Below are 19,184 nucleotides of genomic sequence, written 5' to 3'. Positions count from 1 at the left end.
GGCCAGGCCGCCCAGCTAATGTGAGTGTGAGGATTTGACGAGCCTTGTCGACCAGACGTGCATTTTCCTAGGATGAGAACTGGAACAGAGACCTTTGAGCGGTCATTTCAAAAAAGCTGGTTTAACAGGTGGAAATGGTTGCACTATGTCACGGAGAGAGACACCGTTCTCACCTGCTGCAAAGCCGTAGAGAAGGGATTACGACATCACGATAGAAAAACAAGTTCATTCACAGTAGGAGGCTTTTGTAACTGGCGTAAAGCACAAAGTTTAGCCAGCAAGAGATGTCAGACATACATTCAGAATCAGCGAGGATGCTTGCTTCGCTCAACAACACTCCAATTAATGCTCTCCTGTCAGACAGTGTTGAGAAAGAGCAACATTATGCCCGACTCGATAGGTTGTGTGCACAAGGGCTATTTCACAGGTTTGGTCCTCATATACAGCCCTTTTGGAGACACTGAAGGTGCTAGAGCAAGACAAGACAGTAAGGGGAGATACTCGGGTGAAAATATTTGGTCTATACAAACAAGCTACAAAAGCAAGAGCATACTTTTCCTTTTGAGCTGTGAGGCTCTTTTTGGTCCGTGCGAGATCGTAGCCAGAACTCTCCAAAGTGAGAAGGCAAGTGTGAAGCGCGCACTGGAGTGTGTGACTGCGCTACAACAGTGCATGCATGCACTGCGAGAAGATGGGAGTTGTCCAGGAGATGACTGCTAAAGTGGAGGCTTGTGCAGAAAAAAAAAATCTTCAAATGCCCCTTCCTCCACGAACAAGCAGAACCACCCCTGCCCGTCTAAGGGGTACAGGGAAGGCCGAGGCCATCGTGACTGATGTAGGAGAGCAGCAATGGTGGCGTGAGTTCTATGAGGCCTTGGATCTTGTGACAACTGAGCTAGATCGCCGATTTCACCAAGAAGGACTGCAAGTCGCTGCCCTGAGAGAGCAGACTCTTATCAATGCCGCAAATGGAGCCTACTTAGGGTGGAATGAGATCAATGCTGCACAGCTCCCCGATCAGATTAACAAATCTCGTCTAAATATGCAGCTCATTGATGGGTGAGCTCTCCAAGACAAAGGGACTCAAGTCAGCTTAAGATGTTGCTGGATTTGTCGGAGCACTGCATCCTCAAACAAGGGAACTACTGACAGAGGTGGAAATGTTTATTGAACTTTGCCTATGTCTACCTGTCTCCGCCGCTTCCTCTGAGCGGTCATTCTCTACCTTTCGCCGCCTCAAAACGTGGCTACGGAACAATATGACCCAGAGACGACTCACACACCTGAATTTACTGCACGTCCACAGTGACATTCTTGATTGGATGGACATTCAGCCACTGATGAAGAGATTTATCGAAATCACACCAGAACAGAAGTCCAAAGTCCACATTTGGAGTCTTCAAATAGGTAAGACTGACATGCATTATTATTCATTTTTGGTTATTGCTGCCGCCGTGCCGAATGTGTGTAGTAGTCAATATCATGTTTGTAGTAGGCTATGTATGTAGCCTGGAATTCACAATGTTATGAGCTAAGTGGCATACTTTAAAATGACATTCATAATAACTGGCAGGAAAGGCAATTTTACATTATTGATATTGCACCAGTTGATGTGCGCAGCGCAGACTGTTCTTAATGTAGGCCTAATGGATATCCTGTGTCTGTGTTAATGGCATGTTTCGGCTAGCAGTGTTGAAGTGAAAAAGAGGTGTTTGTGTGCGTAACTGATATGGGCCTATTAGAACTTTGGTGTGTCAAATGATGGGCATGTATGTGTCATTTGATTGACCATGTAGCTGTTTACATTACAGCATGCGTCCCAGTGCGCCAACATTAGTTCTGAATAGCTTCCCTTCCTTTTACCTCTCAGTTGACTTAAATTCCAACACATTGTTGATAAAATATTTAACGTTACGTCTTTGTAGGGTGTGTGTATGTGTGTGTGCGCGCGGCGTGCATGCTTAGTTATACTGTACAAGTGCACTGGGGTCCGTCGTTGTTTCACAATGTGTGTGTGAGCATGTGTGAGCGACAGACTGAGACAGAGGGATATTTCCTTGGCAAATAAATACTAGCCTAGATAGAGAGCACCTCAGCAACCCCACTCAAAATACCTTCCCGCGCCCCTGGTACTTGGTGTGTCATCTGGACAGAGGAAGGAAGACAAGGAGACTTGGTGGTGGAATGAGGAAGTACAGCAAATTATACAGAGGAAGAGGTTGGCAAAGAAGAAGTGGGATAGTCGGAGAGATGAAGAAAGTAGACAGGAGTACAAGGAGACACAGCGTAAAGTGAAGAGAGAGGTGGCAAAGGCAAATGAAAAGGCGTATGGTCAGTTGTATGACAGGTTAGACACTAAGGAAGGAGAAAAACACTCGTACCAATTGGCTAGACAGAGGGACTGAGCTGCAAAGGATGTGCAACAAGTTAGGGCGATCAAGGATAGAGATGGAAATGTGCTGACAAGCAAGGAGAGTGCTGAGAAGGTGGAAGGAGTACTTTGAGGGGCTGATGAATGAAGAAAATGAGAGAGAGAGAGAGAAGGTTGGAGGATGTAGGGATAGTGAATCAGGAAGTGCAGTGGATTAGCAAGGAGGGAGTGAGGGCAGCTATGAAGAGGATGAGGAGTGGAAAGGCAGTTGGTCCTGATGACATACCTGTGGAGGCATGGAGATGTTTAGGAGAGATGGCAGTGGGGGTTTTAACTAGATTGTTTAACACAATCTTGGAAAGTGAGAGGATGCCTGAGGAGTGGAGAAGAAGCATACTGGTACCGATTTTCAAGAACAAGGGCGATGTGAAGAACTGTAGCAACTACAGAGGTATAAAGTTGATCAGCTACAGCATGAAGATATGAGAAAGAGTAATAGAAGCTAGGTTAAGAGGAGAGGTGATAATTAGTGAGCAGCAATATTATTTCATGCCACGAAAGAGCACCACAGATGCAATGTTTGCTTTGAGAATGTTGATCGAGAAGTATAGAGAAGGCCAGAAGGAGTTACATTGTGTCTTTGTGGATTTAGAGAAAGCATACAACAGGGTGCCGAGAGAGGAGGTGTGGTATTGTATGAGGAAGTCGGGAGTTGCAGAGAAGTATGTAGGAGTGGTGCAGGATATGTATGAGGGAAGTGTGACAATGGTGAGGTGTGTGGTTGGAATGACAGATGGGTTCAAGGTGGAGGTGGGATTACATCAAGGATCGGCTCTGAGCCATTCCTTGTTTGCAATGGTGATGGACAGGTTGACGGACAAGATCAGGCAGGAGTCTCCATGGACGATGATGTTTGCGGATGACATTGTGATCTGTAGCAAGAGTAGGGTGCAGGTTGAGGAGAGCCTGGAGAGGTGGAGGTATGCACTGGAGAGAAGAGGAATGAAAGTCAGTAGGAGCAAGACGGAATACCTATGCATGAATGAGAGGGAGGACAGTGGAATGGTCAGGATGCAAAGAGTGGAAGTGATGAAGGCACATGAGTTTAAATACTTGGGGTCAACTGTCCAAAGTAATGGGGAGTGCAGAAGAGAGGTGAAGAAGAGAGTACAGGCAGAGTGGCGTGGGTGGAGAAGAGTGTCAGGAGTGATTTGCGATAGAAGGGTACCAGCAAGAGTTAAAGGGAAGGTTTACAAGATGGTTGTGAAGACCAGCCATGGTATATGATTTGGAGACAGTGGCACTGACGAAAAGACAGGAGGTGGAGCTGGAGGTGGCAGAGTTGAAGATGTTAAGATTTTCACTGGGAGTGACGACGAAGGACAGGATTAGGAATGATTATATTAGAAGGACTGCTCAAGTTGGACAATTTGGAGACAAAGCATGAGAGGAAAGATTGAGATGGGTTAGACATGTGTGGAGGAGAGATGCTGGGTATATTGGGAGAAGGATGCTGAATATGGAGCTGCCAGGGAAGAGGAAAAGAGGAAGGCCAAAGAGGAGGTTTATGGATGTGGTGAGGGAAGACATGCAGATGCAGAAGACAGGAAGAAATGGAAACGGATGCTCCGCTGTGGCGACTCCTAACAGGAGCAGCCAAAAGTAGTAGTAATAGTCTACCCAGCAGACAAAATGAAGATACTCAGTGGGAAACAGAAGCATGAATACAAAGGAGCTAAGATCACCATCCGACAAGACATCCCACAATATGTCCTGCAGCAGCGGAGGAACTTCAGTGCGGTATGTCAGAAACTGATTACCAAAAACATCAGGTTCGGGATGCAGTACCCAGCGACCCTCCACTTTACATGCAACAACGATTTTTCATTTGACACACCAGAGGAAGCTACGCCCATCGTGGAGGCATTGGATGCTATCCTGTGAGTAAATAAACTGTTATCAGATAGTTAACTGGAAAGAGTGGATGTATGCTGAAAAGGCTGGACTAAGCTTATAGAATTATAGAGAATAATTTGCCTCAAGATGAACGTTCTTAAGATGACTTTATGTTTTGGGAAGTTTGGGTCGGGAGCGAATGAATGACACGTTGGCTACTTTTGCTAAGTTGTTTGCGCTCACAACGTGTGTTGTTTCCTCCCAGACCCAAGGAATCATTGGTTGTATATTTTCACGAGGACTGTTTTTATTCTGTCAATAGTGACACGTTTCTTTGAGTTGAGTTTGTTGAGTAGTGAGTACGTGTTCTTGTACTTACACTGTTTGAATACAATCTTGAAGATAATCTTTCTTGTGTTTAAAGAGGTCTTTGCACGCATCTCCATTGGGGAGATGCCTTTGCTGGAATATTCACTGAAGGTTTGTTTTGCGTTTTGTTTTTGTTTTTTGTTGTTCTTATTGTTGATATTGTTATTTTCCTGCCCTCCAATTCCTACATCGGTCATTTTGATACTACATCAGCACCTGACTTTGTATGGGTTTTTATGACATAAGCTGTAATGAAAGTTACAAACAAGCAGTGCTTAAATTTAAATGAGAGGCTAAACTGCAAGCATTATTTAATTGATCCACTGTGGTGACCCCTAACGGGAGCAGCCGAAAATAGTAGTAGTAGATTCAATTCATCAACTAAAGCGCACAAATAATAACTATTCATTACTACACCTAAATATTAGAAGCCTAAATAAACATCATGACGAATTAATCTCTTTTCTGTCCAGTTGAGGCCGTAGTTTTGATGTAATTGGCTGCAGTAAAACTTGGCTCAATGATAGGCCTTATGTAGATATCTTGAACCTAGATGGTTGTAAATTATATAATAAAAACAGAATAGGCAGAACAGATGGTGGAGTCTGTATGTGAATTCTGGACACTCAGTGAATGTCTGCGATGATATTATCATTGAAGATGATCACTCCGACTCTCACTTCATTGAGATAAATATAAACAATGGTAAAAATGTTATTATTGGTGTGTTTTATTGACCCCCAGATTCCAATCTTGACACCTTCAGGCTTAAACTGGAAGAAACTTTATATTCCATAAATAGAAATAACAAAGATTGTATTATTCTTGGGGATTTCAATATCAAAGTTTCTAAAGAGGATACTACAAAAAAAGATTTTATTAACACATTACATTCCTCCTGTTTCTTCCCCACCATAAACACTTTTACCAGAGTAACAAAAACCAGCAAATCTATAATTGATAACTTCATCACAAACATTCGTGATGCCTGTATTGACTCGGGTGTGGGGCTTTCTGACATTTCAGAAAAATGTTCTGTTGTGTTATTCATTGATCTTGCTAAGACTACAGTTTGAAGTCCTGAAACAGCTAAAGTCCTAAATGAGAAAACGCTGCTACAATTATGTGAAAACCTGTGAACCATAACATGGGACCCAGTCTATGATTATAAAGATCCAGATACTGCATATAATGCTCTAATTAGTGAAATAGCAGACTCCATTGAACGCATCATACCTGAAAAGATCGTTAGAAGCAGTACAATAGATCACAATTTCTGGCTTACAAAGGGAATCCTAAAATCTATCAAACATAAGAACAAACTTTATAAACGCTACATTAAAACCCCTGGTGATACTAATAAGGAACAATATACCAAATACAGAAATAAACTTACACATATTATACAAACTAGTAAGAGAAATTATCACACAGAACTCATTAAAGCGTCACAGGGGGATTCAAATAAATCTTGGAATGTTTTAAACAATGTCCTAAGCCGGGGTCGCAAAAACGCTGTGCTTCCTGACACCAAGATTATACAAAATGCCAATAGCACCAGCAATAATATTAATAATGCTGATATTAGCAATACTGATCTTGCTAATAACTTTAGCAAATCTTTCCAACAAAATTAACAAACCACAGGGTGCCACTTTCAGCCAATGGCTACCAAAATAAAAATAAAAAAAATCATTTGAATTCATTTTTCTTGAAGCCAACTGACAAAAATTAAGTTTCTAAAATCTTCACGATTATGAAAAGTTCACATACAGCTGGCACAGATGAAATCTTTAGCAAAATTCTTAACGCCATTGTGAACGAAATTGTGGAGCCAATTGTCTACTCTGTTAACCTCTCATTACTTTGTGGGGTTGTGCCTAATATGGCAAAGATTGCTAGAATTGTTCCAGTCTTTAAATCGGGTGATAAAAATGATATGCACAACTACTGTCCAATATCTATATTGCCTACAGTATCCAAAGTACTATAGAGAGTTGTGTATGGCAGATTAAGTGATTACCTTGAAAAATCTAATATTCTTGTTCTGTCTTAGTATGGCTTCAGGAAAAAGAGCACCACATGCATAGCAATTTTTGAACTTATTGAAAAAAAATCAATGATACTATTGATAAAGGAGACTGCGGCATTGGTATTTTTCTGGATTTGTCAAAGGCATTTGACACTATTGATTTTGAGATTCTTTTAAATAAATTGTATCATTATGGGATCAGAGGTATAGTGCTGAACTGGTTTACAAGCTATATCTATGAGAGAAAGCAATATGTACTTATAAATGGCCACAAATCTTTATGTAAATCCTTCAAGTATGGGGTTCCCCAGGGTTCCATTTTAGGGCTGCTCCTCTTCATCCTGTATATAAATGACTTTGTAAATTCCTCTTACAATTTACATAAAAGATTGTTTGCTGATGATACAAATTTGTTCCCGTCACATAAGAGTCCAAATGATCTTCAAAAAATTCTAAACGAGGACCTGGTGAAGGTGGACACTTTGTTCAGATATAATAAATTATCCCTAAATATCAGCAAGACAAACTACATTGTGTTTCGTTCCAACAAAAATCAAAATAACACTGAGCATGTTTGTCTCAAAGTTAATGGTCAGGATATTGAAAGAGTAAAGTCCACAAAATTCCTAGAGGTCCATATTGATGAATCCTTAAATTTTAAGTGCCATATTGATGCTTTAAAAAAAAAGATTGTCTAAGTATGTTGGTCTGTTTTTTAAGATAAGACATTTTCTCCTATGCGCAGCACTTCTTACTTTGTACAAGTCTTTATTTGAGCCCCATATCAATAACTGCAATGCTATTTGGTGCAACACTTTTCCCAGTCATATAAAAAACTACAGATTCTGCAAAAGAAAGTTATACGCACCATATCATGGTCTGGGGTCTGTGCTCCCACGGACCCTCTTTTCCGCAATTATGGTCTTTTAATGCTCGCTGAATGTAATGTTTTTCACAATGCTTGTTTGATGTACCTACCATGTTATATGTTATATCCGCATGCATTTAAGCACCACCAGGAATAACAACCTTATAGCGGGCAAGTGGCGCAGGCTTAGATGCACGAGCCTTGGTGTGGCATGTAAAGGCCCACAGGTGTGGCATGTAAAGACCCACAGGTGTGGAACGAGGTAAGTGACAATTTGAAAATGTTGTCATCCATACATGTCTTTAAAAAGAAATTAAAACATAAGATTAATTCAGAAATATTCTGCTGACTGATATACTAAAAACTTGCTAATTATAGGGCTAGGACTTTAGATTTTTATTTTCTTTGTAGGTTTATTTCTTTCCTTTTATGTCTGTTACCCTTTATGTAAATTACTTTGCTTAAAGTATGGGCCCCCATCCATAAGCTCTACTGAGCTTTCTTGGGGTGCCCCTTTTCACACCATTTTGTGTATTATATAATTATAAGTTATATTTTTTCATATTTGTGTGAAATAAAGTTGAAAGTTGAAAGGGAATGAAATTAGGAGGGTTACAGAAAGGTTACATGAATAAAAGTTGCTATTTAGTTTTCAATTAATTATTAGCTATGAGCTATTAGTATTTATAATAGATACTCATGGCATGTGGTTACATTACCAAAGACGGGGGTGAGGAAGTAGGACTTTAATCTAATTTACTATATTAAGTTACATGGGGGAAGTTGAGAAAACCTTTCTGGGCTAGTAGTCAAGCCGCCAGCCGCTTAATTTCACCTGACAGTGAGTGGTGAAACTCCTCCCTGTCAGGTGAAAAGAAGCAGCTGGCAACTCCACATGTATTGGATGAGGTATGTGGTAGTCTGCAGCCCTTTCCAGATCGGTGGAGGGGGTGGAGCAGCGACCGGGACGGCTCGGAAGAGTGGGGTAATTGGCTGGATACAATTGGGGAGAAAAAAAGGGGGGGGTTCACCACCAAGTCAGTGTACAAAGGTGATTTCCCAGCATGGATTGCAGACAAGAGGCAATTATGTTGGCTGCCTGACAAACTTAAGCTTAATAAGGGAGAATTTGCAGCGACTACTACCTATAAGGAGACCTGCTGTTGCAAGAATCCCATTGAAATGAGAAAGAGCTTCAAACCGGTCCCACAAACGCGGGAACAGATTCCTTTTGATGGGACAACTACCTACAGGTTGCAATATATCCCATATCCAGTGCAGCCCAGGGAAACCAGCCATCAGGATTATAAGGGTCTACCAACCCTGTCTCCAAATCTGGTCTGCGGAAAAACTCCCTCAGCTTTTGATGCAACCAGTGAGACCCATGACAAATTCAAAATATTGCCTCTAGGACCAAAGTACCATCACAAGGCTGAAGATTACATCCCACCAAAGGACAACATTGAATTCCACTTTGTGACGCATGCTGACTATGTGACACATGATTACCAGTGCCCCAAGTTGGATGAAGAAAGTAGACAGGAGTACAAGGAGATGTAGCATAAACCAAAGAGAGAGGTGGGAAAAGAAAAGACGTATTGTGAGTTGTATGAGGTTCGACACTAAGGAAGGAGAAAAGGGCTTGTACTGATTGGCTGGACAGAGGAACTGAGCTGGTTATGATGTGCAGCAGGTTAGGAAGAGATGGAAACGGATTACCCGCTGTGGCGACCCCTAACGGGAGCAGCCGAAAGTAATAGTAGTAGCAGTAGTAGTGAGGAGTTTCGCCAGGGGGACATAGCACGTGGGAGGATCATGCTATTCCCCCCAGTTCCCCCTACTCCCCGAACAGGCACCCTGACCGACCAGAGGGGGCGCTAGTGCAGCGACCGGGACACATACCCACATCTGGCTTCCCACCCGCAGACATGGCCAAATGTGTCTGTAGGGACACCTGACCAAGCCGGAGGTAACACAAGGATTTGAACCGGTGATCCCCATGTTGGTAGGCAACAGAATAGACCGCCATGCCATCTGGACGCCATACAGCAAATACTTAAGACAGATTTACTGTAAATAAAAAAGAGAGAAAATATATAGTTTCTATCCAAAGTGCATAATGCAACTTTGAAGAAATAAAGAAAACAAGATGTGTGTACCAGAAAGCCTGTGGACAGTGTAAAAAGCTAAAGGCAGCATTTTAAATGGAGCTAATCCAAACAGAAACCCCCCTGCTTAGTCATTCCAGCTCCGCACTGATCAGACTGGGAATCCAGTCACAGTTTGTCAAAACATACGTAGTTTGCACTCTGAGCAGATTGAAATCATTTCAGCGCTTGACAAAATCCCTCAGACAGATTTTTCTAGGAGTGACAACAAACTGTGAACAGCTCAGTGGTTTATCTTTTGGGGAGGACAAAGGTGCTCTCTTCTCCTGAATGAAAATATCCACCTGATGTCATCAACCAACGTATAAATCCTGTCCTTAGCCTGGGGGCCATAGACTGACTTCACGCCTCTTTGACATTCTCTAACCCCAGGGTTTCTGTCAGAAAGAACCTTGAAATATCCTTCTGGGCATGGTGTCAGATGCATGCAATGAAATATTCATGATCTGCAAGCAGAGCCACAATAGAGGAGGTGGCAGCACGTGTGGATTTAACTTGCAGAAATTTAGGTGCTTCGACAACACTGACCAATTTCCATCCCATCAGCGGTTGTCAGTCACCAATTCCACAATTTTCTGCAATTGGTTGGTTACCTTGGACAAACAGCACAAGGTTTTTAATCAAACTGTTTTCTTGAAGACATCAGTTTACGCCCAATAGGCATTTGTTTATTTTTTAAAAAATTCAAACTGCTGTTCATCTTTCTAATTCTAATAGCAATTTGCAATAAATTCCAATTTATCCTAAATGCCATCTACAGCGTGTGCCACAAAGATTTGGACTGCAACCTAATTTTTTCCACTATATAACCAGACATTGATTTATATGCTATCTAGAAACAGTTTGTCAGCACTAAAGCTGGTCAGCATCAAAGTTAAAAGAATCACTGTTGCATTTAATGGATACGCTCCTTCTATTTCAACAAGTTATACAAGTATCAAGACAGAGGACGATTACTATCGTGTTCCAATACAGCAGGTAACAGTATTTTGATGTGGTATTTTGTCAAAGAGGCCAATGGAAGGCTATAACATGTGAGAATGCTGTCACCAGACAGTTTTTAGATTTTATCTTACTGAACCGATGTAAAAAAAAAAATTAAAAGAAAAGCAAAGAAAAGGGACATCCGGGTAGTATAGCGGTCTATTCCATTGCCTACCAACACGAGGATCGTCAGTTCAGATCCCCGTGTTACCTCCGGCATGGTCCGTCATCCCTACAGACACAATTGGCCGTGTCTGTAGGTAGGAAGCCGGATGTGGGTATGTGTCGTGGTCGCTGCACTAGCGCCTCCTCTGTTCAGTTGGGGTGCTTGTTTGGGGGGTAGGGGGAACTGGGGGGAATAACGTGATCCTCCCACACACTACGTCCACCTGGCGAAACTCCTCACTGTCAGGTGTATTGGAGGAGGCATGTGGTAGTCTGCAGCCCCCCTCCCCCGGCTCGGCAGAGGCGATGGAGCAGCGACTGGGATGTTTCGGAAGAGTGGTGTAGTTGGCCAAGTGCAATTGGGGAGAAAAAGGGGGGGAAAGTAAGAAAAGAGAAGAAAACGCTTCAAAATGTTAGTCTCATGCATTAGGAATCCAGCTCTTTAAATTGTCTCCCATAACGTTTGGAATGAATGCTTGTTAAGGTAATTCAAATTGGATGCACATAGACCATGGCATAGTCTCAGACATAAACTGCTTCCTGGTGTAGATGCCGAATCCCAGCCCCAATTTACATTCGTGAAAGTGGCCCCATAAGAGTTGGCAACTCATGAAACATTTTTCAAAGCACAAACATGTTGTGTACAATCCAGAAGGGTCCATCATCTTTTCAGGATCCCCTGCCCTCTCATTGGATGTATTACCAATGTATACAAGATACGTAGACAAGAAAGTGTAATATGTCACACGGTATGTACATAAACATGTTTATGAACAGATTAGTATTAAGCCAAATCAGTGTACTAGTAGGTATCTGTAATGATGACTTCAACTCCTACAATAGTGGGTTAAGGTTGCAATTAGCCTTATTTGCTCCACAGGTAAGCCACCTTTCATTGCTTCCTAGTCCAAAAAATATGTCTATATCCATTTAAAGAGAATTGGCCAAGTACACGTGCAGAAAGAGAAATTATGAGGAATTATGTGATGTCCCACCTTTTCTCCTCATGTAAGGTTATCTAACTGTTGAAAACAAACAGACGGTCCTGGAAACAGGCAACATGTCACTCATCATTTTGCAGCCTCCAAATGCAGTCTAGTCTATAGATGCATTTTGTAAATGATAGTATAATGAAGAGTATGTAGGCCAAGATAATCTTAGCAAAACTGAGATAGTCTTGCATACTTAAGGAAGCTGATTGTGTTTACCTTTTAGCTGTATAAAGCTTGTGTTACATTTCCTGGCTACTTCTACTAGACCCATTTTAAGTTTTCCAATTCATTACAATTTGAAAGCTAGGTCAATATCAATATTTCTGATCAGATATCTGCCAATATTTATCTCTTTTCAATAAGTTGTATCAATTAAAACTTTTCATTTCAAGCCTAATGAAAGCTATGTATTCAGAAAAAAAAACCTTTAGAGTTTTGCAAAGTCAAGTCATTTTATCAATTGTTGCATTAAGGCCAAAACATAAAAGTTTGCTGCTGTCTGTGGGGGGGGGGGGGCAAAAAAAAACAAAATAAATGGGCTCTGCCCGCTTTCAAACCCAGATACATATACAAAAGACTTTCCTCCCTCACTTTTTTTTTCATATGGGTTCTCAGTAATGACGAGGTACCTTTTAACTTCTCAGCCAGAGCTGGCATTAATAATTTATAGTCTTCTGTTGAAAATTTAAAGTGCCACACATTACCGTCCTCCTGCACCTGCACTTTCACGCTGCCCACCATCCATGGGTGCCTTTCCACCTCCAAAACATCCCCCTCCCCCTTTCTTCACACTCCCTCTCTCTCACAGAGACCCACACACAAGCCCCCCCCCCCCGGCTATAACAGAGCCAATGACAGTGGGCTCCCTTCTGCCACTGAAACAGGGATGTAAAATCAAACAAGAGTAGAGGAGGCACCAGGCCACACAGCATCAGGGTACCGCCTGGGTGCCTCCGATTACGCCTTGGCCTTAATTGGTGGCAGTGACAAAAACTATGAATTCTTTAACAGCGCCGTTATGTCTTCCAGAGCACAGGCAAAGGCTTTTTGAGTTCAGCTATTTGGTACAAATGGAAGCTGACAGAAAATCCACACAGTACTACAAACCTAGGGAAAAAATCCATGACAGGGAATGAGTGGGGCCATGCTCTTTAGTAGCTGAGGGTAGCTCGCTGGGGAAGATGTGTATAATTAAGCGGTCTGCATCGTGGTTCAGATGGCAAAATCCTATTGTCTTGACAGGAGCTTAAGGTTGCCCTTTAGGTTGAGATGTGGTGAAGCGTCTGGCCTCATTTTTCTTTTTTTTTTTCACACTCCCGTAGACCCTCTGCCGCCAAATTAATCTGCAGTTTTAAAGCTTGAATAAATCCACTAAGTTAGAGATCTGCAGATGTAAAGGCCGTCGGTCCCTCAGGCTTTTCCTTCTCTCCTTTTTTCATTTCTTAACCCCTCTCCTATGCCTACGGAGATTGGCTGGGAGCACTCGGTGTTATCTCCGGGGAGGCAAAGGTTGGGAGGAGGGGTGGTGGAGAAGGCCACAGATTTGTCCTTATCTATTCTGAGCACACCTAAAACAAATTAGACCTTGCTGCCGTTGCTTATTTGGCTCCCTCGCTCTCATTAAGGGGTTGGATCCAAGCTATTTTCCTCAAGGTCCTGTTTCCTACCTTTTTTTTGGGGGGGGGGGTCTGTCTTTTATCACAATAGCAAAGGTTTCGAGGCAGCAATGCCATTTTTTCATCTCCCCTTTTCTATATTAGTCATCAACACAGCACAAAGAAGAGAGAGAGAGACAGAGAGAGAGAGACAGACAGACAGACAGACAAAGAGAAAACCCTTCCCCATGTGGGTGCTGTGTATATCTGAGCACAACTTGACACTGTCCTGGTAATTTGTGAATTGGCTGATGGCATCTGCTCTGTGGGATTTTGTTCTGCTTTTTCCTCCTTTTTTGATGACATGTTGCCCTACCAGTAATATCAGAGCTATTCCAGTTTTAAGGATTTACTCCAACAAATGTGTTGTATTGGCCAGCAACTTTTCAGAGTGCTGCCTTATCAATGCATGAGACTCGTTGAGGCAGTTTTCTATTTCAATACATGTGGCATGTATTTTTGCATCACAACAATGATAGAAACAGTGGATTTCTTTTTTTGTTTAGGGTATGTTCCCCCTTTTTCTCTCCAATTGTGTCCGGCCAATTACCCCACTCTTCTGAGCCGTCCCGGTCACTGCCCCCCCCCCCCCCCGTCGATCTGGGGAGGGCAGCAGACTACCACATGTCTCCTCCGATACATGTGGAGTCGCCAGCCCCTTCTTTTCAGTGAGGAGTTTCGCCAGGGGGTGTAGCGCGCGTGGGAGGATCACGCTATTCCCCCCAGTTCCCCCTCCCCCCTAAACAGGTGCCCCGACCGACCAGAAGAGGAGGTGCTAGTGCAGCGACCAGGACACATGTCCACATCCGGCATCCCACCCGCAGACACGGCCAGTTGTGTCTGTAGGGATGCCCGACCAAGCCGGAGGTAACACAGGGATTTGAACAGGCGATCCCCATGTTAGTAGGCAATTCAATAGACTGCCACACTACCCGGACACCCTAAGACAGTGGATTTCTGCCTCTCTTATTGACAGCCATCTTGAAAATACAAAACTTATTGAGTTCAATTTGCTGTAACATTATTTTATGCAAAGTTATAGGTTGTGTGAATGGTGTAAAATTTTAAGATTTGTTCTTGGTGAGTTACAATTTGAGATATACAGAAAGAAATTCGTTCAATTCTCTGAAGATATTACGATCATCCTTGGCATGTTGGCTGCATAAATTTCACATTTAAAAACTGCTCCAGACTGCGATCTTGACATTCAGTTTAATCGAGAATAACCTATACAGCTACATCAAATTTTACCAGTCCATGAAATTCCATAAGTACAGAACTTGGTTGAATGTACAAAAATCTCTCTGATTTCCCTGTCATCCGCAGAAAGAGCAAATAATAACGTGAACTTCGGAGAGGGAGAAAAATCTTTAGGTAAAGAGGCAACTATTGCCCCCATGTCAAATTTATGAGTTTTATTCAGAGGTTAACACTGTGCCACTTGTAGGATGCTGTTTCCAAAGCACCTTCCAGTATAATTAATGAGTTTAAGAATGGCGTACCCATTCATAAAAACTGAGAATTGAACTGAAAATCAAGGCACAAGCCATTATTTTGTGCATGAAAACAAGGAAACATCTGAATTATGAATTCTACAAAACAGCCGGTACAAATGAAAGCGAAGTTACTGTAAACAACGGGTAGTTGTGAAGACGTACGGCTGTGTACTTGTGCGCTTGCACACATAAAATTGCATTATGAGGCAGAGGGAGGAACTCTGAGAGTCATGGGGGCCCGAGACATGCAAAGGTAACTGCTCTGGAAATGTTGGGTTAGATGAGATTCCTCTGCCAGGCTAATCCATTCTCGGGCCTGTGAGGGGAGAGAGTGACTGAATGTGTGAGAGAGCAAGAGAGAGAGAGAGGGGGAGAGAGGAAAGCAGCCAAAGCGACACCATGAGAGCACATGAAAACAGAGTCTGCTGCAGAGCAGCACAGCAGTGACATGGGGCAATCCTCTAGGGTCTTGCATTAGCGTGCTAAATTAAAGGGGGTATTAGATTAAATTGGCTCTCCGATTTCAGGGGTGTGAGTAAAATTCTGATTTGCATTTTCCACCGCTGCTTAAGATATAATTAGTTCAGGGTGATTCCCATGTGGAAAACACTGACAGCCAATTCTAACTGGCTGCCAGAAGCTTATCATCTCCTCCAAGGGAAGAGGAACAGTTTGGTAATGTTTGTGTGTGTGTGTGTGTGTGTGTGTGTGTGTGTGTGTGTGTGAGAGAGAGAGAGAGGGAGAGAGAGAGAGAGATACATCTGTGATATTATACACATGTGAAGGTGTGCCTTATATGTGGGCTAGAAATTTTATTTCTAAACGGACTTGAGCTCCTGATTTTTTTTATGCCTTCCCTGTTATAAAATAGCTGTACTCTTACTATAGTCAAAGAGAGATAACAGCACATGTGAATGCCATTTTGCCAAAGAAAATGTCCAACTTCACAACCCTTCAACATCTGCAAACTGAAGCCCATTTCCAAAGCTTAAGGTGATTTTGTAATTACAGATGCAGACTCAAAAATAATAACTGGTGGTAGAAAGAACCACAATATCAATTACTGGACTCAGTGAAGCACCTATTTCTTTTAAGAGCAAGTTTGGATTTGTTATGGGGTTTTTCACATCCTTGGTAATTCTGTGTTGGTAAATGGATGTTTTCCAGAAGTCAGTCTACCCATGTATTATCAGAATGAGGCCATCTTCCTTGACACCTGTTTGAGACACCTGTTAGTACCAAATGTACGAAGTGAACATTAAATGAACTTCCTATTATGACCTTAACAGTGTGAGTTACACAATAATCACCCGGCACCCCCCCCCCATGTTTCAAAAGCAACAACCAATTTTCTTCAGCTTGAATGTCAGTAGTGTTCTGCAGCACATTTTTAATGCTGAAGACTCCAGTCAAAATCATAAACCTTGATGTCATGCAAAGAGAAAAGCCTTTGCTAGACAGACATTGGCTAATGGATTGCAGTGGGACTGCCCATCTGAAGCTGTCAAACATCCAGGCTTGAATCAACAGAAAATCCTTGTTGCACCACACTGTACACAGGACATGCAACACTGGTGAGCAAATCATAGAAATTAAAAAAAAAACTAACACGTAACTGTTCCTGTGCACCCTTCAACATTGCATATCCTCAGTATGCACCAGCCTATGCAGGACAGATGTGTGTTTTTATGCTCAATTATTGATATTTATCTAAGGTGTTAGTTGCTCAAAAGGAAAAATGCCTCATTAAATATGACATTTCCCTTACCAAACCAAACAAAACCGCCAATATCGAGGCTGACTCGCATTAAGAAGTCATGACAAAATTTCAACCCCTCTCAGGCTCAAATATGGGCCAGAAAACCTCGTGACTTACTAACACATTGTGAAAGAAGGAGTCCATACAGGGTGTTTTTCCACAAGTAGATTAAGTAATATTTAATGATTAACCTCATTTTAGTATCTATGTAATCACCTAATTAAATGAGCTAATCTTCGGGTGCTCAGATTGCATTTGCTGGTGAGTCATCAACATGACTTCGTGTTGAGTCAGGGAATAAGTTAAACTAACAGCATTAAGCGACCCATATTTCTGACTTTACATGGATACTCTGTCAGAGCCTTCGATGAGCAAATGCCAGCCAACAAATAAATCAATTAGGATTAACTAATTAAAAGTAAACCTGCCCTTGCAGTGTTTTGACTCTGTCATTACCTGTCAATTATATTGCTTGATAATATTTTTTTTCTCTATTGTCAATGGCGCTAATTCCTTTCCAAGCACTTGCTGTTATGCATCACCCGCTAGATTGATCGATACTTGGCCTTAGAATCACAAATGAAATATAAAATGATTTCACTTTAAACCCATATGCAAAATCAATTCATATAGGATCAGGAAAAGAGGATCTGTCTAGGTGGTTCGCCCCCCCCCCCCTTAAAACTGAAAGGGGTGTTTTGAGAAAAACCATCAGCAGCCCTGCCATCGTTCTCACCATCTCTTGGTGGTCGTAGGCTGAGGCTTTGTGGGATATTGATTCTCCCCATCCAGAGACGGTTTCCATAATTGGTTAAAATGACCGGGTGCAGAGAGGGATGGCTCTCTGCTGAAAACCATTTCCCAGCCCTGCTTGGAGCTGAGCCAAGCCCGGGGTTGTTCGGATGTGTTCCAGCCCCAGCCTGACTGGCAGCAATTAGGGGTGTCTGAGCCAAGCTCAGCTTGCGCTCCGCACAAACACCCCTAATTACTGCCAATTAGGCTAGGCGGGTAGGCAGATTTGAGAAGCCAGGGGGATGTTCAGGCATGGGTGGGCATGGAAACAATTTTCAAGGGCTTAGAACGTGACTGGATGAAAAGGTTAATGCTTTGGAGTGCAAGAGGATAATAATAAAAGGCGGGGGAGCAGCACCCCGGTTCTCACCTCCAGCGAGGAGCCCGGCTTCTTCTTCAGCTCCTCGCATTTCCTAAATTTGCAGATCTGGTGGCCCGTTTTGCGGTTTCGACAACTGCTGCAGACACCACAGTTGATTAGCCGCCTGCAGGGCGCACAGACCCCACACCTTTTCCTTTTCTTCTTCGCTGGGTTTCCACTGGATGCCGAGGAATTATTCTGTGGGCAGTCTGCCAGATTGGCAATTTGAAACGCACTGTCTGTAACGGCTGCTGAGGCTGCGGGGGAGTGAAGGGCTGTCATGACGATGACCCCGGGAGGTAATGAGATGCCCCCTAAAGCCGGAATAGCGGAAAAAGTTCCAACGCGTTCTGGGAGATTCATTATCTCTGCTTCAGCAGCGCCGCATTTCAGCTTGTTCATGCATTCTCCTGCTAAAGGTCTGCAGTGTTCAGGGGATAAGGTAGAGAGGAAATTATTATTTGCCATTTGCAGCGTCTCTGGCGGCACGCCAGGCTTCCCTGGCCTCTGGGAGTCATTTCTATGCATGCTGGTCCTATTAGGGTTTATTGCCGCTGATTTCCTTCCCCAGAGCATGGCGTTATCGCAGTTCCAAGGGGACATGCCAATTCTGGCACTGGGAAAAATGGGTGTTGTGATGCGGGCAATTTTTGCAGTCTGTGGAAATGCCCCGTTGGTTTTGTAAAAGTTTGCAAAAGACCTGTACCTTTCCATTTCAGCATTATAATCCAAAAGCTGGCTTAATCCACCATCCTGAAGATTATCCTTCTGCAAGAGAGACACATCAGCGTTCTGTCCATTTTCAATGCAAAGCGCATTGTTTATATTAGACATGGCTGGGAGAGGGCTGTCAAGGTTCACGAGATGAGAGCGGGTTTACGATGGCCTTCGTCAAACTGAAGCTGGTTATGAACAATGCCTTACCATCCTGGTTTATCTTCTCCAGTGCTAAAACAAAAAAACAACAATTACAGATAAAAGAGGCAAACATCTTCAGCTCAATCAGTTTTCATCTCTCTACCTCGACTTCTCCTGTGACAAAAAGCAAAACATTTTTGAGGAAATCTCTGGCACATTGTTTATATCCTTTGACATTTTATGACAGCACTATCATAAATACTCAAAGCTGATATTTACATGATGACAATAATGTGATAGTGATGACAGACTGTCATGCCGCTATAATAGTTCATAAGAATTAGCATGCTTGAAGAGACAGCAGACTTTCTGTTTTACATATGCTGTCAAAGAATTTTTGGAGAAAGTCCAATCAGTT

At 42.6% G+C, this 19,184-nt stretch overlaps 1 protein-coding gene across 1 annotated transcript; it reads right to left on the bottom strand.

Annotated features, from left to right (window-relative positions):
- Positions 1 to 15,272: 15,272 nt before the first annotated feature.
- Positions 15,273 to 18,742, bottom strand: cxxc4 (CXXC finger 4). The gene is made up of 3 exons (XM_056280472.1): positions 17,918 to 18,742; positions 17,492 to 17,679; positions 15,273 to 15,312 (listed from the first exon to the last, which is right to left on the bottom strand). The coding sequence occupies exons 1-3, from the start codon at positions 18,740 to 18,742 to the stop codon at positions 15,273 to 15,275; spliced, it is 1,053 nt and encodes a 350-aa protein (XP_056136447.1).
- Between the last annotated feature and the right edge of the window lie 442 nt (positions 18,743 to 19,184).

The sequence above is a fragment of the Lampris incognitus genome, chromosome 5 (genome assembly GCF_029633865.1).
Source record: "Lampris incognitus isolate fLamInc1 chromosome 5, fLamInc1.hap2, whole genome shotgun sequence".
Lineage (NCBI taxonomy): Eukaryota > Metazoa > Chordata > Actinopteri > Lampriformes > Lampridae > Lampris > Lampris incognitus.
The sequence above is the reverse complement of the archived record's forward strand: the minus strand, read 5'-3'. Positions and strand labels throughout refer to the sequence as shown.